The 19,257-nt window shown below is 42.5% G+C and overlaps 1 protein-coding gene and 1 long non-coding RNA gene across 4 annotated transcripts in view; both read left to right on the forward strand.

Moving 5' to 3' along the window:
• Window positions 1-204: 204 nt before the first annotated feature.
• The window catches only part of LOC118895507, a 55,550-nt gene continuing 36,497 nt past the window's right edge, over window positions 205-19,257 (forward strand). For 2 of the 3 annotated variants that reach the window (XR_005019960.1, XR_005019959.1), the window contains exons 1-3: window positions 205-425; window positions 4,412-4,519; window positions 5,145-5,312. This is a non-coding gene — a long non-coding RNA (uncharacterized LOC118895507). Of the gene's footprint in view, window positions 426-1,723; window positions 1,957-2,650; window positions 2,812-4,411; window positions 4,520-5,144; window positions 5,313-19,257 lie in introns of those variants that run through there. The other variant, XR_005019961.1, reaches the window with a different exon arrangement.
• Window positions 14,209-16,918, forward strand: LOC118895506 (14-3-3 protein zeta/delta-like). The gene is given in 2 exon segments (XM_036852667.1): window positions 14,209-15,412; window positions 15,414-16,918. Coding segments are annotated over 2 exon segments (666 nt in total). The 5' UTR covers window positions 14,209-15,239; the 3' UTR covers window positions 15,907-16,918.

Genomic DNA, 19,257 nt, shown 5'->3' on the forward strand with positions numbered 1-19,257 from the left:
TCCCAGGCCAGGGTTCGCGTCCGCAAACTCCCGCCTCTTCGCTTTGGCTCCGCCCGAGAGCTTCACGTGCGCTGAGGCGGCCGCTGAGGCGGGACCCTCTCTGACGCCTTCCCGAGGGCGCGGGTTGGTGGCTAGTGGGAGGCCGCCACATAGTTATAACTGCTTTCGCACACTGAAGGGGGGGGGGCGTCTCATTCCCCCCGGGCTCCGTCGCGCCTGTCCGGAAGCCCGGAGCGTGGGCGCGCAGGCAAAGCTACAGCCTAGAAGTTTTGGCGAGGAGCTGGAGTCGCCTGGCGCGGAGAGCGCGCACGGAGCTCGCCCAGGGATTGTTTGGCAAAAGGAATCTACGTGCTGTCTACGCCATTCCCCAGTGGTTTTAGCCAAGGCTGCTCTTGTAGAATTTTCTTTCAGATTTTGTACTAAAGGTGTCGTTTTTCCTTGAAACGTTCTCATTGGGGCGAGAGGGAAGTGGATAGGATGAGGTGGTCCTTTTTTTCGCGTATTTAGCTTTATTTACAGTTTGTTTTCATCTTCCTGGGTCTTGTAGAGTCTTTTAGCCTCTCGAGTCCTTAAAATTCCTGTGTAAATGTCACCTCTGAAGCCTCATTCTGAGCCCCTCATCTCACGCTCTCGGGTCATTTGATGTGCTCCTTCTCGCCCTAGCCTGTTTTGTGTCGCTAGTCCCGGCCCCCGCGCGCGTGTGAACTACCCTTGTGGCGAATGAAGGTTTATCAAGGGAGTAACAGTTTTCGTTTTATCTTGAGGAACTGATGGGATGGAGGAGAGACATGGGCAAGCAGTGGGGGCGTATGGTATGCTAATTAGGGAAACAGCAAGTGGTCCATTTTGGCTTTAAGTACTGAAGAGGAACAGTCTGGAAGACTTCAGGTTGTAGTCTTCAGTATCGAGGGATAGGCTTGGACTTTATATTGCCGGTTTTGGAGGAGCCTCTGAAGATATGGAAGGGGCAAGTGACAGGGTCAAAATTCTTCTGTAGAGAGTTATCTACTAGGATTGGTATGAAAGATTGGAGTGGGGAAAAGAATGGGAAACCAGTTAAGTAGACTACCGTATTGGTGCAAGGAGTACGAGAAGTGAGGGAACGCAGGACTGATGACAGCATTAGAGCAGGGGTCTGCAAGCTTTTCTTCAAAGGGCCAAACATTAATATTTTAAGTGTTCTCTGTCATAATTACTCAACTCTGTCTTGTAGTGAGAAAGCAGCCATAGACAATACTTCAAGGAATGAGCTTGGCTGTGTACCAATAAAACTTTATTTTTGGACACTGAATTTTTAATTTGATATAATTTTAGATATCATGAAATATTCTTTTAACTTTTTTTTTTTTTTTTTTTTAAATTTTGGCTGTGCTGCCCAGCATGCAGGACCTTAGTTCCCCAACGAGGGATCGAACTCACGCTCCCTGCATTGGTAGCGCGGAGTCTTAACCACCGGACCGCCAGGGGAGTCCCCTTAACTTTTTTTCAATCATTTAAACATGTAAAAAACTTTTTTTTTTTTTTTACTTTCCAGAGGTAAAAAAACAGCCTACAGGCCATAGTTTGCTGACCCCTGCTTTAGAGGTATTTTCTTGAGGCAGAGTGAACAAGATTTAATTGGGGGTAATGACCATGTATAGTCTGTACTCCTCCAATCTAGAATACTTTCCGAAGTTAAAGGGGGCACTGTTAATTACACTGGGAGAAGAGGAGTAAAATTAGACTGTCCTAAGCCAACCTCGAGTGGTCATCCTAAGGTTAATGGTTAAGAGAAGTCAAAACTGCTTTAGGACCTGGTAAAAGGAAATGGAAGTGGCAATGATGGAAACAGGGAGCTTGGGAAGACACTGGTTTTAGGGAGAAGATGGCTGTAGCAGTCCCAGGTGTCATATGGTTGGGACAACATCGACAGGCAGGAACAAACCACCCCAGAGGCTTCATAGCAGGCCACTCCTTGTATCTTATTTACCAGAATTGGGTTGCTAGCTAGTCCCTGAAACAGTGACTGACAAGGAGCATGGGATTACCATGATTGGTTAGTGTTTATCTGGCTTTTGACAGTTCTTATACAGGACTGTGGCATGCGTTGCTGGACATTTAGCATCTCTGGTGCCTTCCTACTAAATGTTAGTAGCAACCCCAGGCATTGTGACACCAAAAAAAAAAAAAAAAAAACAAACCCTCTTCCCCTCCATCCCACACACACTCCCTAGAGAAATGATACTGGTTAAGAACCACTGGCTTAGACCAGTTGGGATTTACCTTGGAACTGAATTATGTGTGTATAGTTTTCTTTTTCCTAATTGGTTTGGAGGGAAGAGAGGAACTAAGCAGTATTGAAGTTCTGTTGTCAAGGAAGTAGGGTGGGGAATGGTGGGTAGGTAATTAACATTCTGCCCTGAGAATTAAACATTTTCTTGTATATCCCTGATAAAATATCTCAAACTCACACTTGAAGCTCTTCTTTTTTTTTTTTTTTTGAGTTCCCCCCCACCGCCCACGGGAAAAATCTCTCCCAGTAGGATACTCTTTTTTTGAATACTGCAGTAACTTTCAGACTGGTGGCCTGCTCTGTCTTTCCCTCCTTCATTACTACATGAAGGGACTAGTCCTGTGTACTGATTTCCTTTACTCAGATACCTATCTCCAGTGGTGCTCAGCTATCTTAGGAACTCAGTTGGCACTCAGAGGCCTCCATAAATCCACAGACAGCTTCCCTGCCTTTCCCTTACAAGTGTAATCCACTGCTTACTGATTGACTTGTCATCTCCATGGAAGATGTACCTCTCTAGGCCTGACCCTTCTCTGGAGGTATTAGTACTAACCAACAAATTTTTCCATTTCTTTTTTTTTTTTTAATAAATTTATTTTATTTATTTATTTTTGGCTGCGTTGGGTCTTCGTTGCTGCATGCGGGCTTTCTCTAGTTTCAGCGAGCAGGGGCTGCTCTTCATCGCGGTGCACGGACTTCTCATTACGGTGGCTTCCCGTTGCGGAGCACGGGCTCTAGAGCGTAGGCTCAGGAGTTGTGGTGTGTGGGCTTAGTTGCTCTGCGGCATGTGGAATCTTCCCGGACCAGGGCTCGAACCCGTGTCCCCTGCCTTGGCAGGCGGATTCCTAACCACTGCGCCACCAGGGAAGTCCCTACGGTGGCTTCTTTTGTTGCGGAGCACGGGCTCTAGGCATGCAGGCTTCAGCACTTGTGGCTCGCAGGCTCTAGAGCCCAGGCTCAGTAGTTGTGGTGCATGGTCTTAGTTGCTCCGTGGCATGTGGGATCTTCCCGGACCAGGGCTCGAACCCTTGTCCCCTACATTGGCAGGCGGATTCTTAACCACTGCACCACCAGGGAAGCCCTCTTTTCCATTTCTTTTCTCACGTAGCCAACTTGCATTTCCCTCCTTTCAACTCAGCATGGCCAGTGAAGTGTGATTGAAGTGATCTGTGTCACTTGCGAGCAAAAGCTTTAAGAACCCGTGCACAATTTCTCATGCTCTTTCCTTCTGGCACAGTGACGGAACGTTTTAGTTATCTATTGCTGCATAACAAACCATCCCAAATCTTAGTGACTTAAAACTGTAACCATTTTATTACCGTCAATGGTTTTGTGGGTTGAATGGGCTCACGGGCAGTTGTCTAATCTTGCTCGGTGTCTCTCACGTGGTTCCAGCCAGGTATTGTTGGACTGGAGTAATCTGGAGGCTCCATGGGGATGCGGGAATGGCTGAGCCTTTCTTTTTCCAGTGTTATTCCAGGGCCTCAGTTTAAATGGCTTCTCCTGCAGAGTAGCCTGACTTCTTACATGGTGGCTCAGGACTCTTCAAACCGCAAAAGCAAAAACTTCCAGGTGTTTGTAAGACTCAGGCTTGGAAATAACACATACTATTGGTTAAAGCAGTCACATGGCCAACTCAGTTTCAAGGGGAGGGTAAATAAACTCCACCTCTTGATGGGGATTGGGGAGAAGAGTGATAAAGAATTTGTGGCCTTATTTAATCTACCACCCCGACAATGTTCCACCTGGTGGCTGCTTCTGTCAGCCAGGGTCCTAGGGTCAGAACAAAGTGGAGAAGAGTCCTTAGCTAATACACATGGTTGTATGAGTGAGAAATACATTTCTGCTGTTCTGAGTCACTGAGATATTTGTGGTTGTTTGGTAGCAAATAAAGCCTGATCTATACTAATACAAAAATCGGTACTGGAAGTAGGGCACTGCTGTAACAGAAACCTAGAATATATGGCGTTGACATATATGATTATGTTACAAACGTTAGTGGTTGGTTGGTAGGCAGCTTCCAGCTCTGGTTCACTTAGGAATCTCTCAGCAAACGTAGCTTAGAAATTTGAGCTCAATAAATATTTCTTAAATAAGATACACTGTTTTTTGTAATTCTGTTCTATTTCTCTATTTTAGGGGAAAACACTTCTTTCCCACATCAGATGTTTCTTAAAGTATGGAGGGGGTGCCACTAACATAACACTCGATACCTCATTCCAGCGCTTCTAACAAGTTTCCTGATGTGTAAGTTTGGCATGTGCAGCCCACCTTCTTCCTCTCTCCTTTCTCATGGGAGCCAGGCCGCCAACAGAAAGTATGCTTTCTGCTCTGCTGCCTCATACCATAAGTTTCACAGGGGTCTGCCCATGCCGGCGGGGGGGCCTGCCCAGGACAAGGCAGGCTTGGGGTAAGCTTAAGAGGATAGGCGCTCTGGGGGAAGGGGAGCTTCAGGCTTGGGAGCTAAGCTCACTGCCAAGGAGTGAAAAAACCTGTTGTTTGAACTTTAATTCACAAGTGCAAGAGTGTTAACAAGTTGGAAGTTAATAATTTTGGACTTTAACATGAAGTCGGTACTGATTACTTTGGGCTATAATTCAGAAGAACAAGATAATGTAATATCTGAACTTTTCATTTCTTGCTGGAAAATTCATACTGGAAAGGTCAAATCAGATTGAGGATGTCTTTTCGGCTCTTAATGTTTAGAGTATTTTTATGTTATCATTTGATCTTCTTTTAGAACTTCTGATAATGTTGAACAAGGTAGTGGGACATAATTTGAGGTGGCAATAGAACAGGTTGTGAATTATAGCCTTGCGTACAGAATAGCATGGGAGCTGATTTAATTGATGTATTGTTCTGACCCATTCAGGGCATTCTGGGAACAAAACCTACCCTTTACCAGTGGCCCCACGAGATTCCACAAAGGAGATGAAATCAGTATTGAAGTGGCCTTATGAAGATGGGAGCAGGACTACCCTAACTGACTGCTGACTTCTCACCCAAGGGGGATAACCATGTCCTAAGGTGATCTCAGCGGGTAAGCTGAAAGGGTTAAAGCAATGGTCTTCATACATTTTTACTGACATACTACCCAAAATAATTTTTAGGTTCACATGTAAAATTTTTTTGTCCTTAGTTGCAAAAGATGTAATTTCTGGTATAATCTAAATATGAATATTTTAAAGTATAAAGGGTTATATCACTTAAAAATGCATTTAGTGAAATTAAATCCCATAGAAATTGAATACTCACCATCATCCATATTTACAGAAATTTTACGTTACTCTTTATTTCTCTTTGAATTTGTGTTTTTACTCTACTTCCCCACAGAAGTCTTAAAAATATATTTTATGCTCAAATGTATTTTATTGCTTACCCTATCATTCTTTTCGGCAGTCAAAAAATTGTTTATAATTAAAAAAAATTTCTACCACCAAAAGGTTCTAAATGCCAAAAATTTCTTTTGGATTGAGTTATTATTATAATTATTATTAGTAATACATAATTAATCTTAAGTACATTACAAATTTTTCCAAATAATTACTAAAGAGAACTAAAATTTTACTGGAAATATGTCTCTTAATGAAATGGATGAAGCTCCTCCTCTCCAGTTAGTTCATGAATGTAATTTTCTGCTAGGACACAATAAGAAAACATGTTGGGGGACTATCAGGTGCAGGGCTTACAAAAGATGAATAAATGATGTTCAATGCATTATTTACAATAGAAAATTATATATCTAAATCTAAGTTTATTACATAAAAGATAGGAATGAATAATGAGGTGAGAAATGGTTAACAAATAATAATAAGCAGAAGTGTTTGGGTAAGAAAACGAGTATAGACTTACTATATTCAATAATCTTCAGGTAAAAACTAGTGAAAATATTTTCTCCCATGAGTCTGAATAATTGTTCAAAAAGCACTACAAAACATTAACGTATCTCTGATATATGTTCCTTTTACATGTAACATTGATCTGTTGGAAGGAAATTTGGAATTTTTTTAACATCCTTTTCCTTGAAATCATCTGAAATATGCAGCTGAGACACAGGAGGATGGCACCAAGTTCTCTCTCATTACTGAGCAGATGTGCCTTGTAACTGGTACTTCCCAGAATGTTTTCTACATATCTTCCATTTTTGAATTCTGAGAGAGATATCTGGAGCATGAAACTTTGCTGTGGGTTTGTTACCCTCATGAAATAGGGCTCAACCTCCTTCAGTATTTCTTTTTGCTATCTCAACAGTATTGTTTGACACCATCAGGAAATGGAAGAGGAAATGGCGTTAGACAAAAATGATCGTAACTCTTGCCACTTTGCCCTACAATTATCTGAACTCAGAACACCCCCACACAGACCAAAATACCCAATTTCTAGCACCATGCTTTTCTCTTAATAGAAATATATTTAAGATAAGGAAAGCCAGGAAATCCTCCTGCTACTTATAATACATTGATTAAATTAAATATTGCCATCAATATTTAGAATTGTTCCTTTGTATGGTGCCTTAGAGGCTTTTTGCACATGGGAGCAAATTGTCATAGTAATATCTGGGATGGGTGAGAGGATGCCTGTCTCAGAAAAGACTGATTTTAAAATAGAATTGGAAAAATTGAATTGTTGTGAAATCTCAACCTCAGTCATATTTTAGACAGCTCAATTTTAGGAAAGAGCAGGTGAAAGTTGAATAAATGGAATTGATTTCCTTAAAATTATCTGTGCTTGTATTCCTCTTGGAAAGTAGAATCCCAGGGTAGGTTTATTCCAGTTTGGAGATTACTAGGTTAAGAGAATAAAATTATGTGGGGAATGTGGTGTAAGTTGCAGGGGGTTTTATTAACATTCCTGGTGTCTTGGGCCAGCCTTTCCTCTTCCCCATTGAGTAAGATACTACATAGTGAGAAGCTGCGTGAGAAAGCTCAGCCCTTTGGCCAGTCTTGGGGCCCTTGGGGCCAGGCTGCCATCTGGAATCATGACTTCTAGTCTGTTCCTTTATGCTGCAAAATTTACAGGGACAAGTCTTTGGAGTAGGTGGAGGGGAGAGTTTCTATCATCCCATTCTGCCAGTCAGCAACCCAGTGGTAAGTCTGCCTTGTCCTAGGGTTCAGTGTTGGGAGGCCCACTGGCGCCATCTCGCCTCCAGCGTCAGCTTTATCAGGAAGAGCGACAGTTCTCAGCTGTCTACATTTTTTTCCTGTTTTTCAGTTGGCTCACAACTTGGTAGGAAGAGGGATGTGGTTTACTGAGTCCCCTAAACGTTCTCAGTCCTTAACAGTGCTGTGCATATTAACACAACAAATACTACTGTGAATTTTCCTATGTTTTTTTAGCCATGAAATTACATTCAATCCTACCTGGTTTTTTTCTAATAATATTTTGTGTATATTTCATAGATTTGTACATAGTAATGAGTGTAATTTGTTTTCAAAATGTTATTTTCTAAAGGACTGTTACTGGGCAATATATGAAACATCAGAAGAGTTAAGTTCAGGAGAAAGAGAATTGCTCTATAGCCTTAAACAGCTAGTTCTTCAAGACACATTGTTGCCAGAGTTTCATAGAAGGTGAATGAATACATTAAGGGGTTGATTCTAAGGAGATCAGGCTTGCCATTCTGTTTCTTCCTGTACTGTAAGTTACTTGGCCTGCTAAGCCTTTTAACATTCATAAAACAATGATATAAAATATGGCCCTTATATGAGACAATAAGATTATAAAGCAAAATAAAGATGTGATAACTGTGATAGAAGCTCTGAGCTTATAGATCTCTAATATTTCAGGAAATGGCACTTTTTAAAGGGACACAAATCTTTGTTTTGTAAGCAACTTGGGTCTTTAGAAAATGAGCTGCTTTTTAGATTGCAAAACAAAAAAAATCAGGAGCTTAAAGCTTCAGTTTAATGAAGAATAAACTGTTCTTGAATCCTCTGTCATAAATTGGCATGCATAATTCAAATATTGTCATACACAAGCAGAAATTTTGACTGGCTTTGACTTTGTTATGGTTACTGCAAGGAGGTTCTCCAGCAGAACACAGATTTTTATTGGCAAGCAGGTGCAGGAATTTCTGATGAGAAGAACCAAAAGATCAGAACTTTGATTCTTCTTTTTTCTCTTGCCTGCAACATCCAATCGAAGATCAAGTCCTGTTGATCCTACCTCCAAAATATTATCCCAAATTTGACGGACCACTTCTCACTATGTCTACTGCTACCATCCTGGTACAAGCCATCAGCAGCTCTCATTTAGACCATGACAATAGCCTCTTGTCTGGCTCCTGGGTTTCCACTCTTGCCTTCCTAGAATTCATTCTCAATCATTAGCCATTTAACAATATAAATCAGACTATCACTTCCCTACCTATACTTCCCTAATGTCTTTCCCTTGCAATTAGAATAAAATCCAAGCTCCTCATCATGGCCTTTATGATCTGTTGTACGTCTACCCTCTGATTGCTCTTAACTCACATTCCTTGTTCATTATGCTTTAGCCAAATTGGTTTTCTATCTTTCTTTGAATGCACCAAGCTCATTCCTACCTTTGAGATTTTGCATTTGCTCTTTTTCCAGCCTGGAATTCTCTGCTCCCAGATTTTCTCATGGCTGATTCATTCTCATTACTTAGGTCGCAGCTCAAATGTCCATCCCTCAGAGAAGCCTTTTAACCTGACCACACATCTAAAGAGCTATCACCCCTTCTCCCCAACTTTAATCATTTCCTATCCTGATTAATTGTTTTCACAGTATTTAGTACTGCCTGAAACTCTCTTATTTTTCACATGTTTATTATTTGTGCCTCTGCTAACCCCCACTAGAATGTGACTCCATGGTGGGTAGGGCTCGTCTGTCTTGTTCCCTGCTATATCCTCAGTGCTTGGAATGAAGGTTGCCATTTAGTGGGGGTTTATTACATGTTTGCTGAATGAGTGAATGACTCAAGGTCCAGATGTAGCCAGAGAAGGCCTCCCAAGAGGCCTTTACCTTAGTAATTTACCATAGTTCAGAGTTGTGGCCCTTTTGTTTTAAATGCTCAGATGTCAGCTTTGGCCAGCACGTGGAGGTTTTTTCCTCCAGGGCAGGACTTACGTTAACGAAAGTATAAGATTGTAAAATCCCTATACCAATTTATTAGTTTTCAGTGAGCAATAGAACTGTCACGTGGACCCAGACTCGTAGTAATGTGATCTGCTGTGGATTTTCTGCCTATGGGCTAGCACACATAGGATAGGGCATTAAGTGAGAAACTTTTTGGGAAAACATGGAATACAAAAAAGGAGAAAGAGTTAGATGGCTTGTATGTTTCAAGACATTTGTTTATTTAACAAATATTTATAGATTTCTGACTTTGTTCTGTGTTCTGTGCCAGTTACTGAAGAATCAACAAGGAATACTATTAAGCACCAGCAATTTAGTTGGAGAGGCAGACAATAAACTGACAATTACAGATCAATGTCAAAAGTTCTCTCTTTAGGTTCATGCCAGGGTGATGTAGGAGGACCTAGAAGGGAAACTGAGCCTTGGGGGATCAAGGTGAGCTTCCCAGGAGATAGGATTATTTGAGCTGAACTCTGAAGAGTTAGCCAGGCAGAGCAAGGAAAGGTATGGGGGGTACTGCTGGCAGAAGCTGCAGCCTGAGCAAAGGTCTGGAAGCTGGAGAGAGCAGAACCTTCTAAGAACTGCAAGTAGTTCAGTAAGGTTGGGGCAAGGTGGAATGAGAAGCCTGGCTATCAGACTCACAGACCTAAGTAGGTCCGGACTTCATCCCTATAAAAGGGAGCTACTGAAAGTTTTTGTTTTGGTGAAGGGGCAGAGTACATCTTTCAGACTGCCCTAGTACAGCCAATACTTTGTATTCCTTTCTTCCAAAGAACTGGAATATCTGGAGAAAGTCCACGCTCCTCCTCTGAGAACACGCAGTCCTTCCTTTACCGCCCCCCCCAGCCTTATACCTGCTGCCTCCACAGCGCACTCTGTGCTGCAGACCCACCAAACTTCCCAGCTACCAGACTCACTTCCCGATCTTTAATTATGCTTTCGTAGTCCCCACTCCTGCTAGCACTCTCACCAGGCCACTTTCAAAAAGTGTTACTGGATTAGTCTTCCAACCTATAAAGGCAATACATGTTCCTTGCAACACAGAGACATGCAAAGGAAGAGTTAAAACCTTCTCCTTTCCTCTCACCACCACACACACATACATAGTATGCTTTAAAACATATATACACTTTTAACTAAAATATATCTATGCTATACAGTTTGTACAGTTCTTCCCCACTCCCCCAACAGAATATCCAGTATTTGCTGGATGCCAGGCCCTATGCTTTATCTCATTTACCCCGCAACTACCATACAAGGTAGGTACTGTGATCCCCAGTGGATAGACAGGCAACTGAGATGTGACTAATTTGCCCAAGGTTGCACAGTTAATGGGAGCAGCAATTTGAACTTGGGCAATGTGGCTCTCAAGTTCACTGCCTTTTGCTATCTTCCAAATAATGCTATTTTTGTTCTTTTCAATAACTACAATATTTATATGGAGGTCCAGAATTTATTCAATTATTCCTCTGTTGATGCATGTTGAGGTTGTTTTTTGCCACTTAAAATGCCTCAATATGTGATTCTCCAAAGCAGGATTTGAGGTCAGAGGTCATACTTATTTTTAAATCAGTACGTGGCCAAATAATGTTCCAAGGATTGTGTAGCATTTTCATATCCTCAAGAATCATGGGACAGTATCTGTTTCCCTATACCCTCACTAGTTCTAATGATACTGACATTTTTAGGTTTTGGGGTTTTTTTTGGCACTTTGGTCAGTAGAAACAGTGCACCTTTGTTTTGATTTGCATGTTTCCTGACTACAGGTGCAGTTGAGAATTTTTCTGTGTGTTTTTGAGATATTTGCATTTCCTGTTCCATGATTTGTCTATTCATTTCCTCTCCTGTTCATTTTTTCTGTTGGATTGTTTGTCCTTGATCATTTTTTGGGGGGAGGGAGCATGTTTATAGTAGTAGTAATATTAACCCTTTTTCTGACATGTGTTCAAATATTTCCTCCTCTTCTGTGTTCATTCAGCTTTTGACTTTTTAAAGGCATCCTTTAATTTAATTTGTATGTGCTCAGATCTATTGGTCTTTCCCATCATGGCTTTTGGGCTTCTTGAAATTGACAGGTTTTGGGCATCTTTCTTTATTAAGGATTGGACCAGCCAGCCAGGACTGTCCTTGGAGGCTGCTTGATGGGCTTTGATGACTTTTCTCAGACTCTTATACCCTTGCTGCTACCTCGCAGTCTCCTTCTGAGGGATCTGTTTTCTTGAGATTTGTTATTACGTTCAAGCAAAGCCTTTCTGGCCTGGGAGTCATTTGTCACTTATAAAAATGCGTTTGCATATCTTTGCTCTGATTCACTGTGTGGTCATTTTGTTTCTCTCTTCTAGTTTTAAGAAGCAATTACCATGGGGTCTTCTATTTTATGTTTTGAGTTTTGGGCCATCTTTAGCCTCTGAGTTCTTAAGCTTTTTAGAGGCAGATTAGAGGGAAGATGTGCCCTTGGTATAGGACTTATGGATGGTGAAGGTAAATTGGTAATGGGGAAGTTGTGGGCTTGAGAGTGAGTTCGATTCTGTCTTTGATTACAGCTGTATAATCCTGGGGAGGTTGTTATAAGCCTCAGGGCCCTTTTTCATAAAATGGACGTGATAATAATACTGCTTTGAGGCCACTTTTTGACATAGGATAGGCCTCCAACAGTTTATTTAGATGTTTCTTCCTTTTTGGTCACATTTCAAGAATATTTTAATGAGGTCAGGTCTTCACAAATTACCTTGGTATCCCTTTTGGCGAAACAAACTCTTTTCATTTGCTGTCAGCTTGTAAAAGAAGGATAAAATTTCTTGGCCTTAAAGACTGGCACTCTTTACAGCTCTCTGGAATGAACTGCCCATATTTCATTATTGAAGAGAGAAACATTTAAACTCTTAGTGAAAATTAAATTTGAGGCCATTTTACACAAACCATGGCTTAGGGCCAAGGCTACAAGACAGAGCATGTGTGGGTTGGGGGTAGACACTAGGGAGGAGTCTGGCCTGCATTTTGATGGATTTCAAAATGTGTACCGGAATTTGTTCCAAGTCGTCATCAATGGGCTCATAGAAAAGAAAGTTAGAGGGAATCTAGATTTATCATCCAGGCCTCTTCCCCTGCCCTCAAGCTGATGATCATGAAACCACTTAGCGAAGGAAGTTGGTTGAATCGCTCAACTGATAGTATTCCTGAATGATAACTAATTTTAGAGGACTTGGGGCTGAGTACTGATTCTGAGAAGCTAAAAAAGGAGAGGTGGGTCTCAGGAGAACTTATGCTTCATCCTGTGTAATGATCTTTGTTCTTTGTCTCCCACCTCCACATTTGAGGCAGCATTGACCTGCTCTTTCATCAGGATCCAATAGACAAAGGGAAGGAGGCCTAAACCAGTTCCTAGCTTAAAAGTCTTGCTGTCCTTCAAGCTCAGGCCTTGAAGGATTCCGACTTTATGCAGGTACTCAAATCAACTAACACAGTTGAGCGCTATGTGTAAGACACTGTGTAGGATGGTGAGTGTGTATGTTTGAGAGAGGCAAAGAGACAGGGGTTGGAGAGGGAGAAGGAGGTGTATAAGGCAGGTTTCTTGCCCTCAAGTAGCAGAGGTTGCTAGTAACTCAAATGCTTAAGAGGTCAGGCATATTAAGTTAGTTAAGTGACTTTGCATGTGTAAGAGAAACAAGAGAGTAAGCATGATAGTTGACAACAGATACTTGTGTCACTGACCATAGGATGTGGTGTGGGCTATGTTAAGCTGGAGTGTGCATCCCTATTGAACAGGGACAGCCCGTGCAAGGATCTAGCACAGTGGTTCTCAAAGTATGGTTTCCGGACCAGCAGCATCAAAATCACCTGAAACTTGTTAGAAATGCTGTTTTTTCGGTCCTATCCCAGACCTAAGGAATCAGAAACTCTGAGGATGGGGTCTTGCAGCCTATGTTTTAATGATCTCTTCCTGTGATTCTTATGCTCCCTAAAGTTTGTGTTGCCTCGTGGGAATTTGGGCCCAGTGTTGCTAGATCTTTTGGTTTTTCAAGAGAAGCTAGAAACCTAAATTTTTTATGGGAATTTTGTGATTTTTAAATATGAAAACTAGAGCATATATCTCATTTTTGTGGGGGAGGGAGCAGATGTACCCTCTGTAGGCCAAACAGCAGGCCAAGGAAAGCACATCTTTGGGCCGGTCTCCACGCCTCCAGTTTCAACTACAGTAGAGTCGTCAAATATTTTGTTGACAATAGAGTAATTGAAAATACTGTTGGACTAGAGGAATGACTCTCAGTGTGTGTTTGTCGGGGTGGGGGTGCAGCAGGACACTGGAGTCTGGCAGGAGGAGGCTTTTAAGAGCTGCACAGATTCTGATGCTTTCCCAGCCCAGGTGCTTCCCCACTTCCTATCACGGTGAAAGTCCTAACATTGTCAGCCACTGTTCCTCTTGCAAGTCGGAGCATCCCTTGGATATGCGGCAAAGGAGGAAAGAAGCTGTGTCACAGGTCTAGAGCACCGTGGTTTATAAACTGCTTTCACATCTGTCCTTTCATCAGATCCTTGCAACCTTGTGTAATAGGTGTGATGGTTATTGTCTTTAAAGCTGCTAACCGAGGCTGAGAGAGGTCAAGTGATTTGTTGAAGGTCACGTAATTTGTAAGGGGAAAACATGAGACTAGATACCTAATCTTATAATTTCTAAACTAGAGTTTTTCTCCCATATATAGTTTTATGTGTTTATCCATACCGTCACTATTTTTTTCTTTTTTTTTGGCTGCACTGAGGCATGAGGGATCTTAGTTCCCTGAACAGGGATCGAACCCGCGCCCGCTGCAGTGGAAGCAGAGTCTTAACCACTGGACCACCAGGGAAGTCCCTAGCATCACTAATTCTTGAAAGGATCTGATGTGGCTCACTTCACTATGACTGGTGACTAGTTTTTTGCCATTCCCATGACCAAGCCTCAGATGGTCCCCTCCCTGGCTTGGTGTGCTGCCTGGGACCCTAGATCTTCTTCTGTGGGCTGGGAAAGTATCAGCTTTTAAAAGTCCCCTCCTGTCAGACTCTAATGCCCTGCTCTTCCCCCGACCCCTGCAGACACACACACAGTCATTCCTCTAGTCCAACAGTGCTTTCAATTACTCTGTTGTAACAAGATATTGAATTGCCCAGACCAGTCGTCCCTCTTGGGACCCTTCTCCATCACCAGCTTTCCTCCTGGGCTCTGTCTATTTGTGGGGTTCTGGGTCTCCTTGTTCTGGCCTATCTTGTCACCTACTAAGCCTCAGGGGGACACTCTGAGTCCAGAGCTGTCCCCAGTACGGGTGATACGTGACCTGGACATCAGTTGTCTGGAACTGGACTAAGCACCGGGACTCATTTTACATAGGCTGCTGAATAGCAGCCAAAGCAATGGCTTTCTGACATAGGGCAAAATTGATGATAGACAAAGGACATTATTAAGGGAGCTAGAATTTAGGATTCTTCAAGTATTCTCCCCAGTCTAGCTTAAAATGCAACAGTCATGCATCTGGGTAGCACTACCAGAAGAATTTTAGTAGTTGGAAATTTCCGGGGTTCGTTAAATGCTACAGTTGACCCTTCAACAATGGCGGGAGGGGGCTGGTGGAATTGGGGGACCCTCCTGGTGGAATCAAAAGTCTATGTATGGCCGCCTCTCCCGCCCGCTCCTCGGCGCAGCCTCCGCGCCCCGCGCTGCGGCAGCGGCACCCAGCTCTCCCCGACCCGGACGGCGGCGCGGCGGGAAGGCCGGGCCCGGGCACTGGGCCGCGAGCCGAGGCGGCCCGGAAGCGCCCGCCAGAACACCCAGTCATGGATAAAAATGAGCGGTGCAGAAGGCCAAACTGGCCGAGCGGGCTGCGCGAGATGATGACATGGCAGCCCGCATGAAGTCTGTAACTGAGCAAGGAGCTGAAGTATCCAATGAGGAGAGGAATCTTCTCTCAGTTGCTTATAAAAATGTTGTAGGAGCCCGAAGGTCATCTTGGAGGGTCGTCTCAAGTACTGAGAAAAAGACGAAAGGTGCTGAGAAAAAACAGCAGATGGCTGGAGAAGACAGAGAAAATTGAGACCGAGCTAAGAGGTATCTGCAATGATGTACTGTCTCTTTTGGAAAAGTTCTTGATCCCCAGTGCCTCACAAGCAGAGAGCAAAGTCTTCTATTTGAAAATGAAAGGAGACTACTACCGTTATTTGGCTGAGGTTGCTGCAGGTGATAAGAACGGGACTGTGGGTCAGTCACAGCAAGCATACCAAGATGCTTTTGAACTCAGCAAAAAGGAAATGCAACCAACACATCCTATCAGACTGGGTCTGGCCCTTAACTCCTCTGTGTTCTATTATGAGATTCTGAACTCCCCTGAGAAAGCCTGCTCTCTTGCGAAGACAGCATTTGATGAAGCCATTGCTGAACTTGATACATTAAGTGAAGAGTCATACAAAGACAGCACACTAATAATGCAGTTACTGAGAGACACCTTGACATTGTGGACATCGGATACCCAAGGAGATGAAGCTGAAGCAGAAGGAGAGGAAAATTAACCGGCCTTCCAACTTTTGTCTGCCTCATTCTAAAATTGACACAGTAGACCATTTGTCATCCATGCTGTCCCACAAATAGTTTTTTGTTTATGATTTATGACAGGTTTGTGTTACTTCTATTTGAATTTCTATATTTCCCATGTGGTTTTTATGCTTAATATTAGGGGATTAGAGCCAGTTAACATTTAGGGAGTTATCTGTTTTCATCGTGAGGTGGCCAATATGGGGATGTGGAATTTTTATACAAGTTATAAATGTTTGGCATAGTACTTTTGGTACGTTGTGGCTTCACAAGGGCCAGTGTTAAAACTGCTTCCATGTCTAAAGCAAAGAAAACTGCCTATGTATTTGTTTGTCCTGGTGGGGAATAAAAGGGATAATTGGTTCCAGTCACAGGTGTAGCTGTGGGTACTTTAAGGTTTGGAGCACTTACAAGGCTATAGTAGAAATAGATATCCCATGGATGTTACATGTTAAACCATGTGTTACCTGTGGAATACTCAGTCTCAATGTGCACACCACTGACTACAGCTACAGAAGTGTTCCTTTAGTTGTGACCCAATTTACTCTGGATAAGGGCAGAAACGGTTCACATTCCATTATTTGTAAAGTTACCTGCTGTTTGCTTTCATTATTTTTGCTACACTCATTTTATTTGTATTTAAATGTTTTAGGCAACCTAAGAACAAATGTACAACTAAAGATGCAGTAAAAATGAATTGCTTGATATTCATTACTTCATGTATATCAAGCGCAGCAGTAAAACAAAAAACCCATGTATTTAACATTTTTTAGGTTTTTGGTTTTTTTTGTTTGTTTGTTTTTGATACTTGCCTAACATGCATGTGCTGTAAAAATAGTTAACAGGGAAATAACTTGAGATGATGGCTAGCTTTGTTTAATGTCTTATGAGATTTTCATGAACAATCCAAGCATAATTGTTAAGAACACGTGTATTAAGTTCATGTAAGTGGAATAAAAGTTTTATGAACGGACTTTTCAAAAAAAAAAAAAAGAAAAAGTCTATGTATGACTTAAAGTCGGTGCTCCCTATATGTGTCCACTTCCTCTGTATCAGCGGTTCTGGATCTGTGGTTTGAACCAACTATGGATCATGTTATACTGCAGTGTTTACTATTTTTAAAAATCCGTATATAAGTGGGCCCATGCATTTCAAACCTGTGTTGTTCAAGGGTCAACTGTACTCTGAAGAATTCTGGAATGTGCAGGATTGGGTGGAAATTGTGGCTTCCTCCCTCCCTCCCTTCCTTCCTTCCTTCCTTCCTCCCACCTTCCCTCCCTCCCTTCCTCCCTCTCTCCCTCCCTCCCTCCCTCCCTTCCTCCCTTTCTTTTTGTGGCTGTCTTCGACATAATCTTTTGAAGGGGTTGTTTCCTTCATGTCTGGAAACTGGCCAGGGAGGGATGGTGGGGAGAACTGGTTACTGCTGGGTATCTAGGTACTTACAGCAGGACTCTGCATGTCAACTGTATGAAAAGCTGTTCAGTCTTCTCTTTCTTATCTTCACTCCAAACCATCACTGTGACTGACTCTGTGTGTGTTTGAGAGGGAGAGAGACAGAGACAGAGAGATACAGAGAGTGAGAGACAGAGACAGAGAGGCAAATGGGGAGAGAAAGAGAGAGAGAGAGAGAGAAATACTTAGTGACCAAGAAAGCACTACAGTGCAGAAATGTCTTGGTACAACCCTGCTGTGAATATTTGTAGAAAGACATGGAGCATTTTGCCGGGACCTTGCTTTGCCCAGGATTGGCTTCAATTACAGTTTTTTTATCAGGGGTGGCAGATCACCAGTGGGAAGGGTGTGTTTCAGCCTTATCTTGGATGCTTCCTTACTTTACTTGAATTAATTCAGAAACTAGAGAACAATTTAGTGTGTAGCTTGTACCATTTCCTTTGCACAAAATGAAAGTTTTATTTAAAGTCCTCATAATCATTTCCACTGTTTTTCAGCAGTAAGAATAATCAAGTGAGAATTGTAAACACTTTTGAGACCATTTTTACTTGACAAAACAGTTCTCCTAAGCTAGATCTTTCCCTTTCACTGTCTCTGAAACACTTAGGGGCAGGAGAATCAGACTTTTATAGGAAGGCTGTGAATTCTTGTGCATTGTCACATACTGCTCAAGGCTTTTTCAGTTTAATAATAAATATTTTAAAACCAGAATGGGACTTATGGATATGCTGGTCTCCAACTTCTTCCAAAAGACATATACAGTGCCAAGTATTTCTCAGATCATATGAAAAATATCACAAGATATTTTAAATTTCCCTCAGTGACCACATAGAGTGTCATGTATCTGTCCAGTTCAACACAGAGGTGTTGGGTAGCAAGTGAAGGCTGAAGCTGATTTATACAGTTATGTGCCAGACCTGTTCATATATGTTTGTGTATAAATTCATACACACACACACACACACACATATATTCACTTAACCCTCGCAATAAGGTATGGGTCAGGTACTATTATCATCACTACTTTACACATGAGCAAACTGAGCTACAGGGAGGTTAAGCAACTGTCCCAAGTCACACAGCTAAAAACCGATCACTTGCATCCAGGCGGTCTGTACTACGTGGACCCCCCCTGACACGTTATTGCAGGGCTCAGTTGAGGATCAAGACTCCCCAGTGCTGGCACCTGTGCCAAAGTTGGCCCACAGGCCAGTTCTCTTGTGGGACATGGCTATCACTCGGCCATCCCCATAGGCTGCAATAGCTGACATCTACTGCGTCCTTACCACATGCCAGCTAACGCGGGAAGTGCTTTACCTACATTGTCTCACCAGTTCTCCCAACAGCCTTATGAAGTAGGAGCAGTTTCACCTCCATTTTACGTAGGAGGAAACTGAGACCTAGAAAAGTTAAGTCACTTGTTCAAGATCAACAGACAGTAGGGCCAAGGTTTATCATTGTGCTATCCTACTCTCCTGCTCAGGAGCCAGGCTCCTAACTTCTTTGTGTTCCTAGTGAGTCTCCACCAGCACACGTTTTCTATATGTTATGACTGTTTTGCTAGGAACTTCCTGAAATTAAGGGTTAAGAGTACTTTCAGAAAGAGAAAGCCCAGTGTAACAGGGAATGTGGAAGAGAGGAGGTGACAGGGACTCTTCCCTTCAGGGGGATGTGTGCAAGCACATTATAGTGTGTTCCTGTTGGGGAAGGGGAGCACTGACCATTAAAATGGGAGCTCTCAAAATATTCACTGTGGGCGGTAACATCTTGGCCTTCATCCTTAGTCAACAATTAGCATTTGGTTCCACTTTATTTAATATACAATGTATCCTTCTCTTTTATTCTTTCATTTGGACACTGTTGATGCCTTAAATATT

This window comes from Balaenoptera musculus, chromosome 5 (genome assembly GCF_009873245.2).
Source record: "Balaenoptera musculus isolate JJ_BM4_2016_0621 chromosome 5, mBalMus1.pri.v3, whole genome shotgun sequence".
Classification (NCBI taxonomy): Eukaryota; Metazoa; Chordata; class Mammalia; order Artiodactyla; family Balaenopteridae; genus Balaenoptera; species Balaenoptera musculus.